Source organism: Rutilus rutilus (assembly GCF_951802725.1).
Source record: "Rutilus rutilus genome assembly, chromosome: 3".
NCBI classification, from domain to species: domain Eukaryota; kingdom Metazoa; phylum Chordata; class Actinopteri; order Cypriniformes; family Leuciscidae; genus Rutilus; species Rutilus rutilus.
In genome coordinates, this window is record NC_140211.1 from 42,639,948 (window position 1) to 42,653,541 (window position 13,594).

At 36.1% G+C, this 13,594-nt stretch overlaps 1 protein-coding gene across 1 annotated transcript in view; it reads left to right on the forward strand.

Moving 5' to 3' along the window:
• Positions 1 to 13,594, forward strand: part of trmt44 (tRNA methyltransferase 44 homolog) — a 291,519-nt gene that overhangs the window by 236,567 nt on the left and 41,358 nt on the right. Inside the window, exons 8-9 of the mRNA XM_084403621.1 lie at positions 1,639 to 1,822; positions 1,961 to 2,321. Coding sequence (XP_084259747.1) covers positions 1,639 to 1,822; positions 1,961 to 2,321 — 545 coding nt within the window. The remainder of the gene's footprint in view (positions 1 to 1,638; positions 1,823 to 1,960; positions 2,322 to 13,594) is intronic.

Below are 13,594 nucleotides of genomic sequence, written 5' to 3' on the forward strand. Positions count from 1 at the left end.
CTATATGTAGTGCATTTGTGGGTGTTATTATATCACAATTCTTAACACCTCACTCCGGACCTCACTAATTTTCAAACCCTGGTTACGGCCTTGGTCACAACTCTTCACGTTCATCATAAGACTACTCTTATGTTATGAAGATACTCGACAAAAAGGCATTTTGGCATAATTGTGTGTGTTATTGTTCGTTCAAGCTCGAAAGAGAACTGTATTTTGGCATGCTGTTTTGTGCGCACGCACGATATTAGCGCGAGTCTTTCTGTGTGTCACAGTCAGGACATTCACAGGAAGCTTGTTCTTTTTTTGGTTTAAAAGCATTTGCATGAATAAGAGCGGGATCATGTAACACTAGCCAAAGGATGCCAAAAATGAACAGATGCTGCGTTAATTGCGTTAACAGTGCTAATTTGTTTATTTAATATAAAATCGCAGCATTTTGAGTTATATAATCGCATAGGCTTGACATCGCGATTGCGATATGATTAATCGTGCAGCACTACTGTCTGGTTACCGACATTCTTCAAAATATCTTCCTTTGTGTTCAGCTGAAGAAATAAATACATACAGCCTGTTCCACAGGTGCGTGTGCGGTAATTGTTTATAGTTTATTCAACAAGAATGAAAAACATTGTCTAAACCCTTTCCAATAAAGTGCTGTAAAGCTTATTTTAATTGTACAAAATTCTCTCTAAAATACAGATTCCTGAAAAGCAGAAGTTTCTTTTTTTAAATAAATTATTTTATTCAGCAAGGATGCATTAAATTAATTAAGTTACAGTAAAAACGTTTATATTGTTACAAAATATCTCTATTTCAAATAAATGCTGTTTCCATTACAGGAATAAATTACATTTTAAAATCTATTAAATTAGAAAACAGCTATTTTAAATTGTAATAATGTTTCATAATATTACTGCTTTTATTTTTGATCAAATAAATGACTTGAGCATAAGAGACTTCTTCCATATGCATAAAAAAATTACCAACCCCAAACTATAGAACGATATAGTTTACATTTTTATAAAATGATAAACAGCAAATGTTTTGCTGTTATAGTCCCTCTAATGGTTTCAGTGTGCATTAATCGCTCATAGATGAAGTGTTACTTCACACTGCAAGCCCAGTTTTTTTTTATGATTTACCACATTGAGTTGTTCACTCTGTTCAGAACCAGTCATATTCTAACTATAGTCCATGCCAGCATTGACTCCAAATTGGTTAATAAATTGCTGTGGTCTTTTTGGGTCTTGTCTCAGACACTAGGTGGAGGTGGTTAGCTTAATCAGTAGTCATATACTGTCTTGGCTGAATTTGTCCCAGATGACAATATATTTGTGTAATGTACACATGCATTATTGGTAGTTCAAGGTAAAAAATATCAGAAACACAACTCAGAATGTAGAATAACATGTAAAGCAATGATATACATGTATTATGTATTGTAGTGACCTATAGTATAACTGAGACAAACTTTTCATCAAACATGTTTGCTAACTGTGATTAGTTCATGTACAGGACTGACTTCACCTGAGAACTATGCTGTCTTTGAAACTAGATCAAATATAAACAGAAGATATTTTTGTATTTTTTTTGCACTGATTGTTGCTATGTCCTCTCCTATGTGTTTATCTTGCCTAGATCATCTTACTCATGCCGCTACTTTGTGCTTCCCTGCTGCTTATTTGACTTCTGTGGGAAGTACCAGCGCAGACAATGTAAGAAGTCTCAGTATAAGGAGTACATTGACTTCATCACAGATGTCAGCACAGTGTGCGGCTTCCACACAGAGGAGGACTGTCTGAGGATACCCTCCACCAAACGGGTAGGTTGGTCCAATGTCTGTAGAGCTGGGGCTCTAGAATGGATTATTTGAGATTCACTCGCATAAGCAGCTTCTCACATTGCCATAACAGAGGCAAAAAAAGAGGGCCTCATTCTGCTGTGTCATTCTCTTTTTCAGGTATGCATAATAGGCAAAGGTAGAAGGTACAGCGAGGCCGAAGAGCCTATGGTAGAGGAGCGGCGAAGTGATTATATCAGGGGGCGTGAGGCCCTATTTACAAGCTCAGGGGTCAGTATGAATGTCAATCAATGTGGCAATCGTGGACCTCACAATGATAATGGACAGAATATCTCAACCCCTTCAAATGACTGGGTGAATGGCTTTCAACCAAGAGAAAAGACAGAGGCTGTTAGGAACTGTTCAGCTCTGCCAAGGGATTTTGTGGATGCAGTGGTTCTGAGGGTGGCAAAGGCATTGCTGAGTCTGACTGCGAGAGACATAGAGAGCAGCGATTGCGTTGATGCCTGGAATACAGGAGGTAAGAATATTTCTAATGTTTCACTGGGATGTCATGAGACATGGGTGGCTTTAAAGCCCGGAGAGAAACTTCAGGAATACATACAAAAAAAAAATCATGTACTTTCTGGTGTATGTGTAATTTGCCATATTTTTCTTACCTGTGTTTTTTTCTTAACTGTGTTAGTTAAAGTTGGCTTGAAAATAAAAATTCACCATATCTGTTTTCTAAATGCCTGTACATAGGTTTCAGAATTTTTTTTTTTTTGTTTGTCCTTAATAGGGATGTCACGGTACCAAAATTCCAGTAGTCGGTACCGATACCATTAAAATTGTACGGTTCTCATAACCAATTTCGGTACCACAGCAAAATCTGTTGGAACTATTTTTCTATTTTATTTAACTATTTGAAAAAAAATATTAAATTCAATTCAATGACTTTATTTATGATGGTAATCATAAGTAAATAATACATATAAGCATTAAAGGCTACATGCTGTTTAAGTCCATTCGTTACACTCTCGAGGAGAAAGCTAAACAAATGAGCACAGCCAGTCTATGAGCGCAGCACACACAAAGAAACTCAGTTAACATGCTTCGGTAAAAATTCAAAATGTGGAGTTTTTATATTTATAACATATGATACAGTTAAGCAACATCACAAGAGCTGAATACCATCACGATTGAAAATTTGACAGATTTCATATGACAGTTATTAATATTAAACAAGTAATTAATATTAAGTCACTTACATTTTAGACGAAATATTGACTGTTTTTGTTCTATTTTAGCAGCAAAAATAGTTCCAATCCAAACAAAGATCCCAGCAGAACTATAGTGCGTCTCACAGCAACACACAATTGTGTTTTTATTACTGAATGATTCAGCGTTTTGAACGAATCGGTTGAGTCAAAGATTCAGTGACCCATTCTTAAACAACTGCCATCAAATTCATTTTTGATGAAACAGCCGTTTGAACAAATCGTTTGAATGAATGACTCAGTGACTCGTTAAATAAGACTGCTTATCACCTGCATTTCCACGCTCACTATCGACAAACCAATGAAAACGGTTTACAATTATAAAAAAAAAATTCAATCAGACCAAACACATTTTTATTTTTATTCAGGAGTTATGTATATACAAAACGATAACTTTTGATAACAGTAGCCTATTGAGAAAAAAATATATAGTGCAAACAAGCAAGGACTGGTGGTTGGGACGTGAGTTGGTGAAGGGGGACAGGCTCGTCCAGGGCGGGCACAAGTGACTAACAGGGCTGGCCAGGCCCCCCAATGCCCGCCATGAAGAGTAAGTTGCAATAGTCTTTTCTTCCCTATTGTGATGTATATCTGAGTGAAACGGCTTCTCGAACAAGAAAAAAGTAGGGTGGGACTAGATTTTGGTCTATTAGGAATTGATTAGATCGTTGGATCTTTGTGGTTTGACTGGATTGCAGCGATTGCAATCTCATGTGAGTCACATGTTGTCCTACCCTCGTGCCTGTAAAAACGTTATCAGAGAAGAGATGTCGTTGCAAGACATCGTTGTTATTTTGATTAAAGATTATAAGGGCACATTCATTTTTTTTAAATGATAATTTTTTTAATGATGTGCACGGAGAGATTATTTATAATAAAATACTGCAATATTCCATAAAAAAAAATATACGAATTGTCAATTTTGATTTCATGGTGACTGTGATCAACATGGTGACCTCTATTCTTTTTTATATTATATATATTAAAGTCACAATGAAATGGAAGTGGCGGCAGATATTTTCTTCCATATTGTGATGTACACCTGAGTGTAATGGATTATTTAATAAATAAAAAATTTGAGGGCAAGGACTTGCATCAGTGACTGATTAGATTTTAAGATGTGGCTGCTGCACTCAAAAGGGGTTGCAGATGAACGTGAGCTTGCAGGAGCAGGGTTTAAGTGGACTAAATAACTGGAGAAGTCCTGCATACATCAACAGAGAGAATTATGTTGGTTTCACCAGAAGATCCAGTTATGATATTTTGGTTAGACATTATATTAAGGACTAGTGTTGTCAAAGTACCGGTACTTCGGTACCAAGTCGGTACTGAAAATGTGTCGATACCAGCATTTCTGTAGTACCGGGTACATTCGGTACCCACTAATAGGCAGCTGCTTTAAGTCGCTTCCGTGTTTTTATCTATGCGCGGGGCTCCAGACTTTTTACTTGGAGCACTGTCTGTAGCCGATATATACCACGATATCTATAGTGTCTGTGTATATTAAACTGCAAAAAGATTATTTAAATATTAACCCTGCATTTTCTGCTTGTCTCTGTGTGAATGAATGGCGCAGACGCGCGGTTTCATTTACCTCACACACACACACACACACACTGAAGCACGAGTGACGCTCGTGCTGTTTTCAGTCATGACATGATGAAATTCATCCCCAGAGCCGCTCTGAGAGTCACTTCATGAGCATTTTACCGTTTAATTTGAGAAAAAACTATCGTCATATCATACACACACAGAAACTCAAAAGTCTTCACGGCAACCCGTCAAAATAAAAGTTTGGTTTAACTTGAAGAAATTGACAGAAATAATTAGGCTACTGTACAGTAGATTTAGCTACGTCTCCATGGGATTTTTTTTATAAGCAATATTTACGTTTAAGTTGTATAAGGCTGAGGCGTGCACAAGAGGTTGATCCATTTACTCTATTAAGGGCCTCATCCCAAATTTCGTCCGGTATTTCACTTCCTATGTCCTTTACCCACTCACCTCTTATTCTGTCAATTAAAACATCATTTGAGGACATAACCATCTTATATATTGCTGCGATTTGACCTTTAAGAAAAGTAGGAGATTGTAGAATTTTATCTAATAGCGAAGTAGGTGGCAAGTCAGGAAAAGTTGAGCTCTGAGATTGAACAAAATGTCGGACTTGAAAGTAGCGGAATAGGTTGGACTGTGACAACTGGAATTTCTCTGAGAGGTCATTAAAACTGGCAAATGTGTTGTTTATATAAAAATCACTACACCTGGCCAAGCCTACCCTCTGCCATTGTGCATACGTGAGATCTATTTACCCACAGGAAACAAATGGTTATTACAGAGAGGGCTTAGCATAGAAGGGTTGCTGAGTTTATGCTTTTGTCTAAACTGTGACCATATTTTAAGTGTAGAACGTACAACTGGGCTTGATGAGTATTTAGAGGGAGAGAATGGTAGCTTCATTGTTATTAGAGCAGAAAGCGATGTAGAAATACAAGTATTTGCCTCCGCCTTACACCAACCAACCTCAGGGGAAGTATACCAACAAATAATTTTTTGAAGATTTGCAGCCCAGTAGTAGCCCATAAAATTAGGAAGAGCTAAGCCTCCCTGAGGCCTTTGCCTTTCAAGGAGCTCCTTACGAATTCTAGGGTTCCTTCCCCCCCACAAGAATGATAGTATGGGTTTATTTACGGAACGGAAAAATGTTTTTGGTAGAAAAACTGGAAGTGACTGAAATAAGTATAAGAATCTAGGTAAGATATTCATTTTTATACAATTTACTCTGCCTGCTAGAGACAAATGCAATGCATCCCATCTCTGAAGATCAGACTTAATATTACTAACGAGTGGTAAAAAGTTTTTTGCATATAAACCTGAGAAAGTACGAGTAATATGAACTCCCAAATATTTAAAACCAAATTGAGAGATGTGAAATGGGAGGGATGCAGCATTAATTTGTAAAGCAAGAGGGTTAATCGGGAAACATTCACTTTTAGAAAGGTTAAGTTTGTATCCTGAAAAACTGCCAAAAATGGATAGTTTCCGCACTATTTTTGGGACGTTTTCAACTGGATTTGATATGTATAACAAAAGGTCATCTGCATATAAAGAAACCCTGTGTTCCATCCCCATTCGGTCAATGCCCTGTATAGACTGCAAGGATTTAAGCATAATGGAAAGTGGCTCTATCGCTAATGCAAAAAGAAGAGGGCTTAAAGGACAACCCTGTCTTGTGCCCCTTAGTATTGGAAAAAATTGTGAACGTATTTTGTTTGTTATAACAGATACTTTAGGGTTAGAATACAGCAATTGGACCCAGGATATAAATTTTGGGCCAAAACCAAATTTCTCCAATACTGCAAATAGATATCTCCACTCCACTCTATCAAATGCCTTCTCCGCATCCAGGGATACCACCACCTCTGGGACCTCCCTGGATGCAGGAGAATACAAAATACCAAGAAGCCTCCTTAAGTTGGTAAATGAGCGGCGACCCCTAATAAAGCCTGTCTGATCTGAGGATATTATTTCTGGTATAACAGTATCTATTCTAGAGGCCAACAATTTGGCAAGAATTTTAACATCGACATTTAGCAAAGAGATTGGCCTGTAGGAATTGCACTCTAGTGGATCTTTTCCAGGCTTCAGAATGAGTGTAAGAAATGCCTCTGTGAGAGACTGTGGCAATTCTGTATTGTTTAAAGAATTCTCAAACATTCTCAGGAGAAGTGGGGCTAATTTGGGAGCAAAAGCTTTATAAAATTCGACAGGATAACCGTCGGGACCAGGGGTTTTGCCATTTTGCATTGCATTAATAGAATCTAAAATCTCTTGCAGTTCAATTGGTTGTTCTAATCTTTCTTTATGATCTGGATTAATAGTCTGGATATTCAGGTCATTCAAAAAGGCTGACATGCCTGATATATCCCCACAAAATTCTGAAGTATATAAATTTGAATAAAATGTTTTAAAAGTTTCATTAATTTCTTTAGGATCCACTGTCAGTTGTTGTGATGTGTTGCGAATCTGTGGAATTAACCTGGAAGCTGATTGACACTTTATCTGATGTGATAATAAACGGCCTGCTTTTTCCCCATGTTCATAAAAATTCCCTTTAGACCAAAGTAGATTTTGTTGAGTTCTTTCAATTGATATCTGGTCATATTGTGCTTTAATTTCCACTCTCTTTTTAAGCAGTTCTTCAGAAGGGGATAGAGAGAGTTGTTGATCTAATTTTTCTATCGAATCAATTAATTGTTGTAGTTTTGCATTTCTCTTTTTATTACTGGATACAGAATAAGATATAATTTCACCTCTGATGACAACTTTAAATGTCTCCCATAAAGTCAGTGGTGATACCATTTCTGAATCATTTGTCAGCAAGAAGTTATCTATCGCCACTGATATATGTCTGTGGAAATTTTTATCTGCTAACAGGGTAGAGTTTAATCGCCAAGTAGGGCGCTGTGTACAATGCTGAATAAAACGTAGGTCAAGAAGTAATGGTGCGTGGTCTGATATTATAATTGCTGAATATTGAGTATTTTCCACTAAAGGAAGTATTGTTTTATCTACAAAAAAATACTCTATTCTTGAATATGAAGAATGGACAGGGGAAAAATAAGAGAATTCTTTCTTTTGCGGGAATAAAAATCTCCACGGATCCAGACAGCCCGTTTGTGCCATGAAAGTAGAGAGAGCTTGGGACATTTTAGACCGGAGCGTTGTTTTCGGATTCGAACGATCTAGAATTGGGTTAATAACACTATTCAGATCCCCGCCAAAAATTAATCGATGTGAGTTTAAATTGGGTAAAAGTGAGATAATTTTATAAATTAAATTAACATCGTCCCAATTGGGGGCATAGACACATACCAGGGCAACAGGGGTGTGAAACAAATCACCTGTCACAATAACAAAACGACCCTGAGGATCTGAAACACATTTGGAAGGATAAAACTGTACTTTCTTATGTATTAAAATCGCTGTTCCTCTTGCTTTACTGTTGAAGTGGGAATGAAAGCAACGTTTCTTGCAGAAATGCTATTTCAGTATTCAATTTCTTAAGATGAGCAAAGATACGAGCTCTTTTATTTGGCCCATTCATACCTTTAACGTTCCAGCTAGTGAACCGAATGGTAGACCCTCCTGAATTTGAATTACACATTAATCAATCGTTAGGTTGTAAAATAATAATGAATAAGACCACGTCTCCGATACATGACAAGTAAAGAGAGAGAGAGAGAAAAAAAAAAAAAAAAAAAAAAACCCTTGGCAGTTACCGTCCCAACCCAGAAGAAACTGAACTTTTCCTATATTTGCCTCAAGAACAGAGACAAATTGCAGGCCCCTATTATCAAACCCCCAGTAATCCCTCAACTGACATAGAACCATTCCAACCTCTAGGGAGCCACCCAACCTTTGCCCTTATGAAACATTCTCAGTGCGTTAAACTGCTTTTGTGAATAAAGCTTTAACTCAGTGGAGTATCAGTATGTCACAGAACCATCAGCTTGGTTGAGTTTGGTTTAGAACAATAAACTATTTTCGAAGTCACACACAAACATTTTTTTTTTAAAGTGCTTATACCTTTTTCAACCGTCTCAAGAAAAAATAAAATAATTATCCGTCATCCTTCGGTCAAAAGGTAGACCAGCAATGCTAGCAGTAGCTCTCGTGGTCGGTGGGGCTGAGGGGTGCGGTTGCTTCTGCTTAGTGTGACTCATAATTCACCAAGCGATGTTCTAAACGCGTATATCAACAATGACTGACGCTATATGGCGTTTAACAAGTTTAGTTTGAAAAAGTAGGTCAGGAGCCCTTCTTCCTTCGACCTCACGCCTTCATGGCTATACCGGAAGTCGACATCATAAAACCTTCCCCTTCTCCCCTGTTGTCATCGGCCCCCAAACCAGTTCTCTTCATAGACCGTTATCACCTCTGCTCTATGGGATCAATATCCCGCCAAATGTATTGCGGCCACGGACAAAAAAATAAGTGTGATTCAAAAATGTAAAAACACATGCAAAAATATATTGCACAAACTGAAAAAAATAATGCAAAATGATCAGAATAGCAAACAACGTGGTCACGGATCAAAATATTATAAGCATGAATAAAAAAATAACAAGCATGAATAAAAACCTTTAAACACATTAAAATTTATTTTGCACGAAACTTAAACTTATGTTCATGTTTTCTTTAAAATTATGTTTTATTTGGTTGTATTACTCTGTGCTCTCTTGCCTTTTCTACTCATATTAATTTTTTTTGTACACTTTTACGTTAAAAACGGCCATTGTACCTGTCTGAAGACTTTAGGACTTTGACCTGTCACCGCTACGCACAGCCTACCTTTTTATATAGTTTTTTTATTTATTTAGTTCCATTACAGACAAGGCCTACAGTGCAAAAAGTACAAGACAAATACAAGGCATTTATGGTACAGTTCAAAATATGTAAAACAAAGAATAACAACAACTAAAATTTAAAATGAACATGTAGCCTTTGTAAACATTTTTTTTATAAATTCGCACATTGTACTGGGCGATCCGTTACCGGTAAATGCGCCATCCTCAAATATTTTCTTAATTGTTGGTGTTAAACGATCATATAGGTAACCTGGTAAATTAATTCTAAGACTAAAAGACTGTCTTATGCCGGGCGTACACCAAAGGATTTTCACAGTCCCAGACTAAAGACCGGCATTTTTTAGGAATCTTACTGGAGTCTCGGCGCGCTCCCGTCGTCTCGATCTTTAAATGTGAGGTGATAATCTGCAGTCGGCGACCCGATTTATGCCCGTCTTTCTCTAGTCTTTCATATCAAACATGTTTGATATTATCGCAAGTCTTAGCGTAGTCATAGTGACGTAAAACAATCAACAACCAATAAATTCGCTACCCTTGCTGTGAGTATTGTCCATTCTCTGTATTCTATAGTAGATATGTATCTTTTCTTGTATTATGTACCCTCGAATATTCACTGTGAAACACTTGTTCATAATTTCAACACAGCATTTAAAATTATACCCTTTCAAGATATTTAGTTCAAACTATTGTTCTCATCATATAATGATATAGATTCATAACCCCCAAATACAGTCATGTGAAAAAGTTAGGTCATCCCATTAAATAGTCAACTCTTTATTAAGAAATGTTCACATAACAATGTCTAATTTGATTTTTTTTTTTTTCCTGGAAAAGAAAGTGATTTATTGTAATTAAACAATACCATCAAACAAATCACCATTAAATTGTGGAATGGCTGATGTCAAAGTCCTTTGATATCTTTTTAAATCCTTTTCCACACTCATAAGCAGTGTGGGGGAAATATATGGGGGTTATGTACCCTCAAATTTATTATTTGTCCTAATTTATTCTTCCTCAAAAATTGCATTCTTTTAAAATTACATTTCACAGAGAGTCTTAAAAAGGCCTTCCTTATTTTTAAATAGTTTAGTTAAATCACTGGGTCCTTCAGTATTGTTCAAATTGTTATTACATGTCCATATGTTGAAAAATAGACAGGCTTTCGTGGTGTCCTATTTTTTTCACATGACTGTATGGTTGCCTTTATATAATTTAATAATAATGATAATTTATTATTAATATTATTATTATTTTAATTATTATTTAATGATGATAATCACATAATTTGGACAGTGACTCCCACCCCCTGCAGAACACCATCACTGCACTGAGCAGCTCCTTTAGCGATAGACTCCTTCACCCCAAATGTGTGAAGGAGAGATCTTATCTTATATACCACCACTGTAGGCCTACCTTCAGAAATATTTTGGATCATGCAACATAATGTGATACATGTTGATATCTAACTTTAGCTGCTTCTCCTCCATTTTTGTTAAATCACTGCTGAGCATGATAGGAGGAATTTGGTGGGAATAAAAAGCTAAAATAATCTAGTTGTAGTCTTGTAAATAGTGTCACTACAAGATTCAATGTTTGTAAAATCTTTAGTCTGAGACTAAAAACTGTGAACCCCAAGTCTTTAGATGTGAGCTGATAATCTTATAAAGTCTTTTCTAAATCTTTTCAAAGTCTTTAGGTGTACAGAAAGCATTAGACTGTACTAAGCCTGTGACTTATGCTTTCTGTACACCTAAAGACTTTGAAAAGATTTAGAAAAGACTTTATAAGATTATCAGCTCACATCTAAAGACTTGGGTTCACAGTTTTTAGTCTCAGACTAAAGATTTTACAAACACTGAATCTTGTAGTGACACTTTTTACAAGACTACAACTAGATTATTTTAGCTTTTTATTCCCACCAAATTCCTCCTATCATGCTCAGCAGTGATTTAACAAAAATGGAGGAGAAGCAGCTACAGTTAGATATCAACATGTATCACATTATGTTGCATGATCCAAAATATTTCTGAAGGTAGGCCTACAGTGGTGGTAGATAAGATAAGATAAGATAAGATAAGATAAGATAAGATAAGATAAGATAAGATAAGATAAGATAAGATAAGATAAGATAAGATAAGATAAGATAAGATAAGATAGACCTTACATTCCCACAATGGGGAAATTCTCAGTGTTGCAGCAGCACAGTGGATAGTTAAAAAAAGAATAAATAATTATAATAATAATATAAACAATATATACAATAAATAAACAATATATGAACAATATTAAACTGAGTCCTTGGTGTGTGAGTGGTCTACAAGGAGCAGTGCTAGTGTGAAACAGTCTGACTGCAGCAGGAAGGAAGGACCTGCGATATCTCTCCTTCACACATTTGGGGTGAAGGAGTCTATCGCTAAAGGAGCTGCTCAGTGCAGTGATGGTGTTCTGCAGGGGGTGGGAGTCACTGTCCAAATTATGTTATTATCATCATTAAATAATAATTAAAATAATTAATAAATGATCATTATTATTAAATTATATAAAGGCAACCATACAGTCATGTGAAAAAAATAGGACACCATGAAAGCCTGTCTATTTTTCAACATATCAGAATCAGAATCAGAATCAGAATCAGAAAGAGCTTTATTGCCAAGTGTGCACCCCAAGTCTTTATTGCCAACATATGGACATGTAATAACAATTTGAACAATACTGAAGGACCCAGTGATTTAACTAAACTATTTAAAAATAAGGAAGGCCTTTTTAAGACTCTCTGTGAAATGTAATTTTAAAAGAATGCAATTTTTGAGGAGGAATAAATTAGGACACCCCCATATATTTCCCCCACACTGCTTATGAGTGGGACACCATGAAAGCCTGTCTATTTTTCAACATATCAGAATCAGAATCAGAATCAGAAAGAGCTTTATTGCCAAGTGTGCACCCCAAGACTTTATTGCCAACATATGGACATGTAATAACAATTTGAACAATACTGAAGGACCCAGTGATTTAACTAAACTGTTTAAAAATAAGGAAGGCCTTTTTAAGACTCTCTCTGAAATGTAATTTTAAAAGAATGCAATTTTTGAGGAGGAATAAATTAGGACACCCCCATATATTTCCCCCACACTGCTTATGAGTGTGGAAAAGGATTTAAAAAGATATCAAAGGACTTTGACATCAGCCATTCCACCATTTTACCTCACTGAAGTAATTTCAACAAAGGGGGGTATCACTAGTTATTAGGGGTCCTAATTTTTTCCTCCATTAAAATAGGCATTTTTATGCATATTTTTTTTTGTTTGATGAGTAAAAATATGTTAATTTATATTGTTTAATTACAATAAATCACTTTCTTTTCCAGGAATGAAAAAAATCAAATTAGACATTATGTGAACATTTCTTAATAAAGAGTTGACTATTTAATGGGATGACCTAACTTTTTCACATGACTGTATATGGGGGTTATGAATCTATATCATTATATGATGAGAACAATAGTTTGAACTAAATGTCTTGAAAGGGTATAATTTTAAATGCTGTGTTGAAATTATGAACAAGTGTTTCACAGTGAATATTCGAGGGTACATAATACAAGAAAAGATACATATCTACTATAGAATACAGAGAACGGACAATACTCACAGCAAGGGTAGTGTCAGCATTGCGGGGGGTGACAAATGGCTTTAGAAAGTCCTGTTTCCGGTTTTCTGAGAACGAATTTATTGGTTGTTGATTGTTTTACGTCACTATGACTACGCTACGACTTGCGATAATATCAAACATGTTTGATATGAAAGACTAGAGAAAGACGGGCATAAATCGGGTCGCCGACTGCAGATTATCACCTCACATTTAACGATCGAGACGACGGGAGCGCGCCGAGACTCCAGTAAGATTCCTAAAAAATGCCGGTCTTTAGTCTGGGACTGTGAAAATCCTTTGGTGTACGCCCGGCATTAGACTGTGTTAAACAATTCTAAGACTATACCATTTCTGCATTGACTACGCCAGATTTGACAAAAGATTAATGAAAATTAGTGTTACAGAGGTATGGAAGCCCGTTCCCGAATCTAAAAAAAGATTCTTTAAGTCATAATAATGAGAAAGTTTCTCGTAATTATGACTTCGTATCTCATTATATTGAGAGAGTTTCTCAC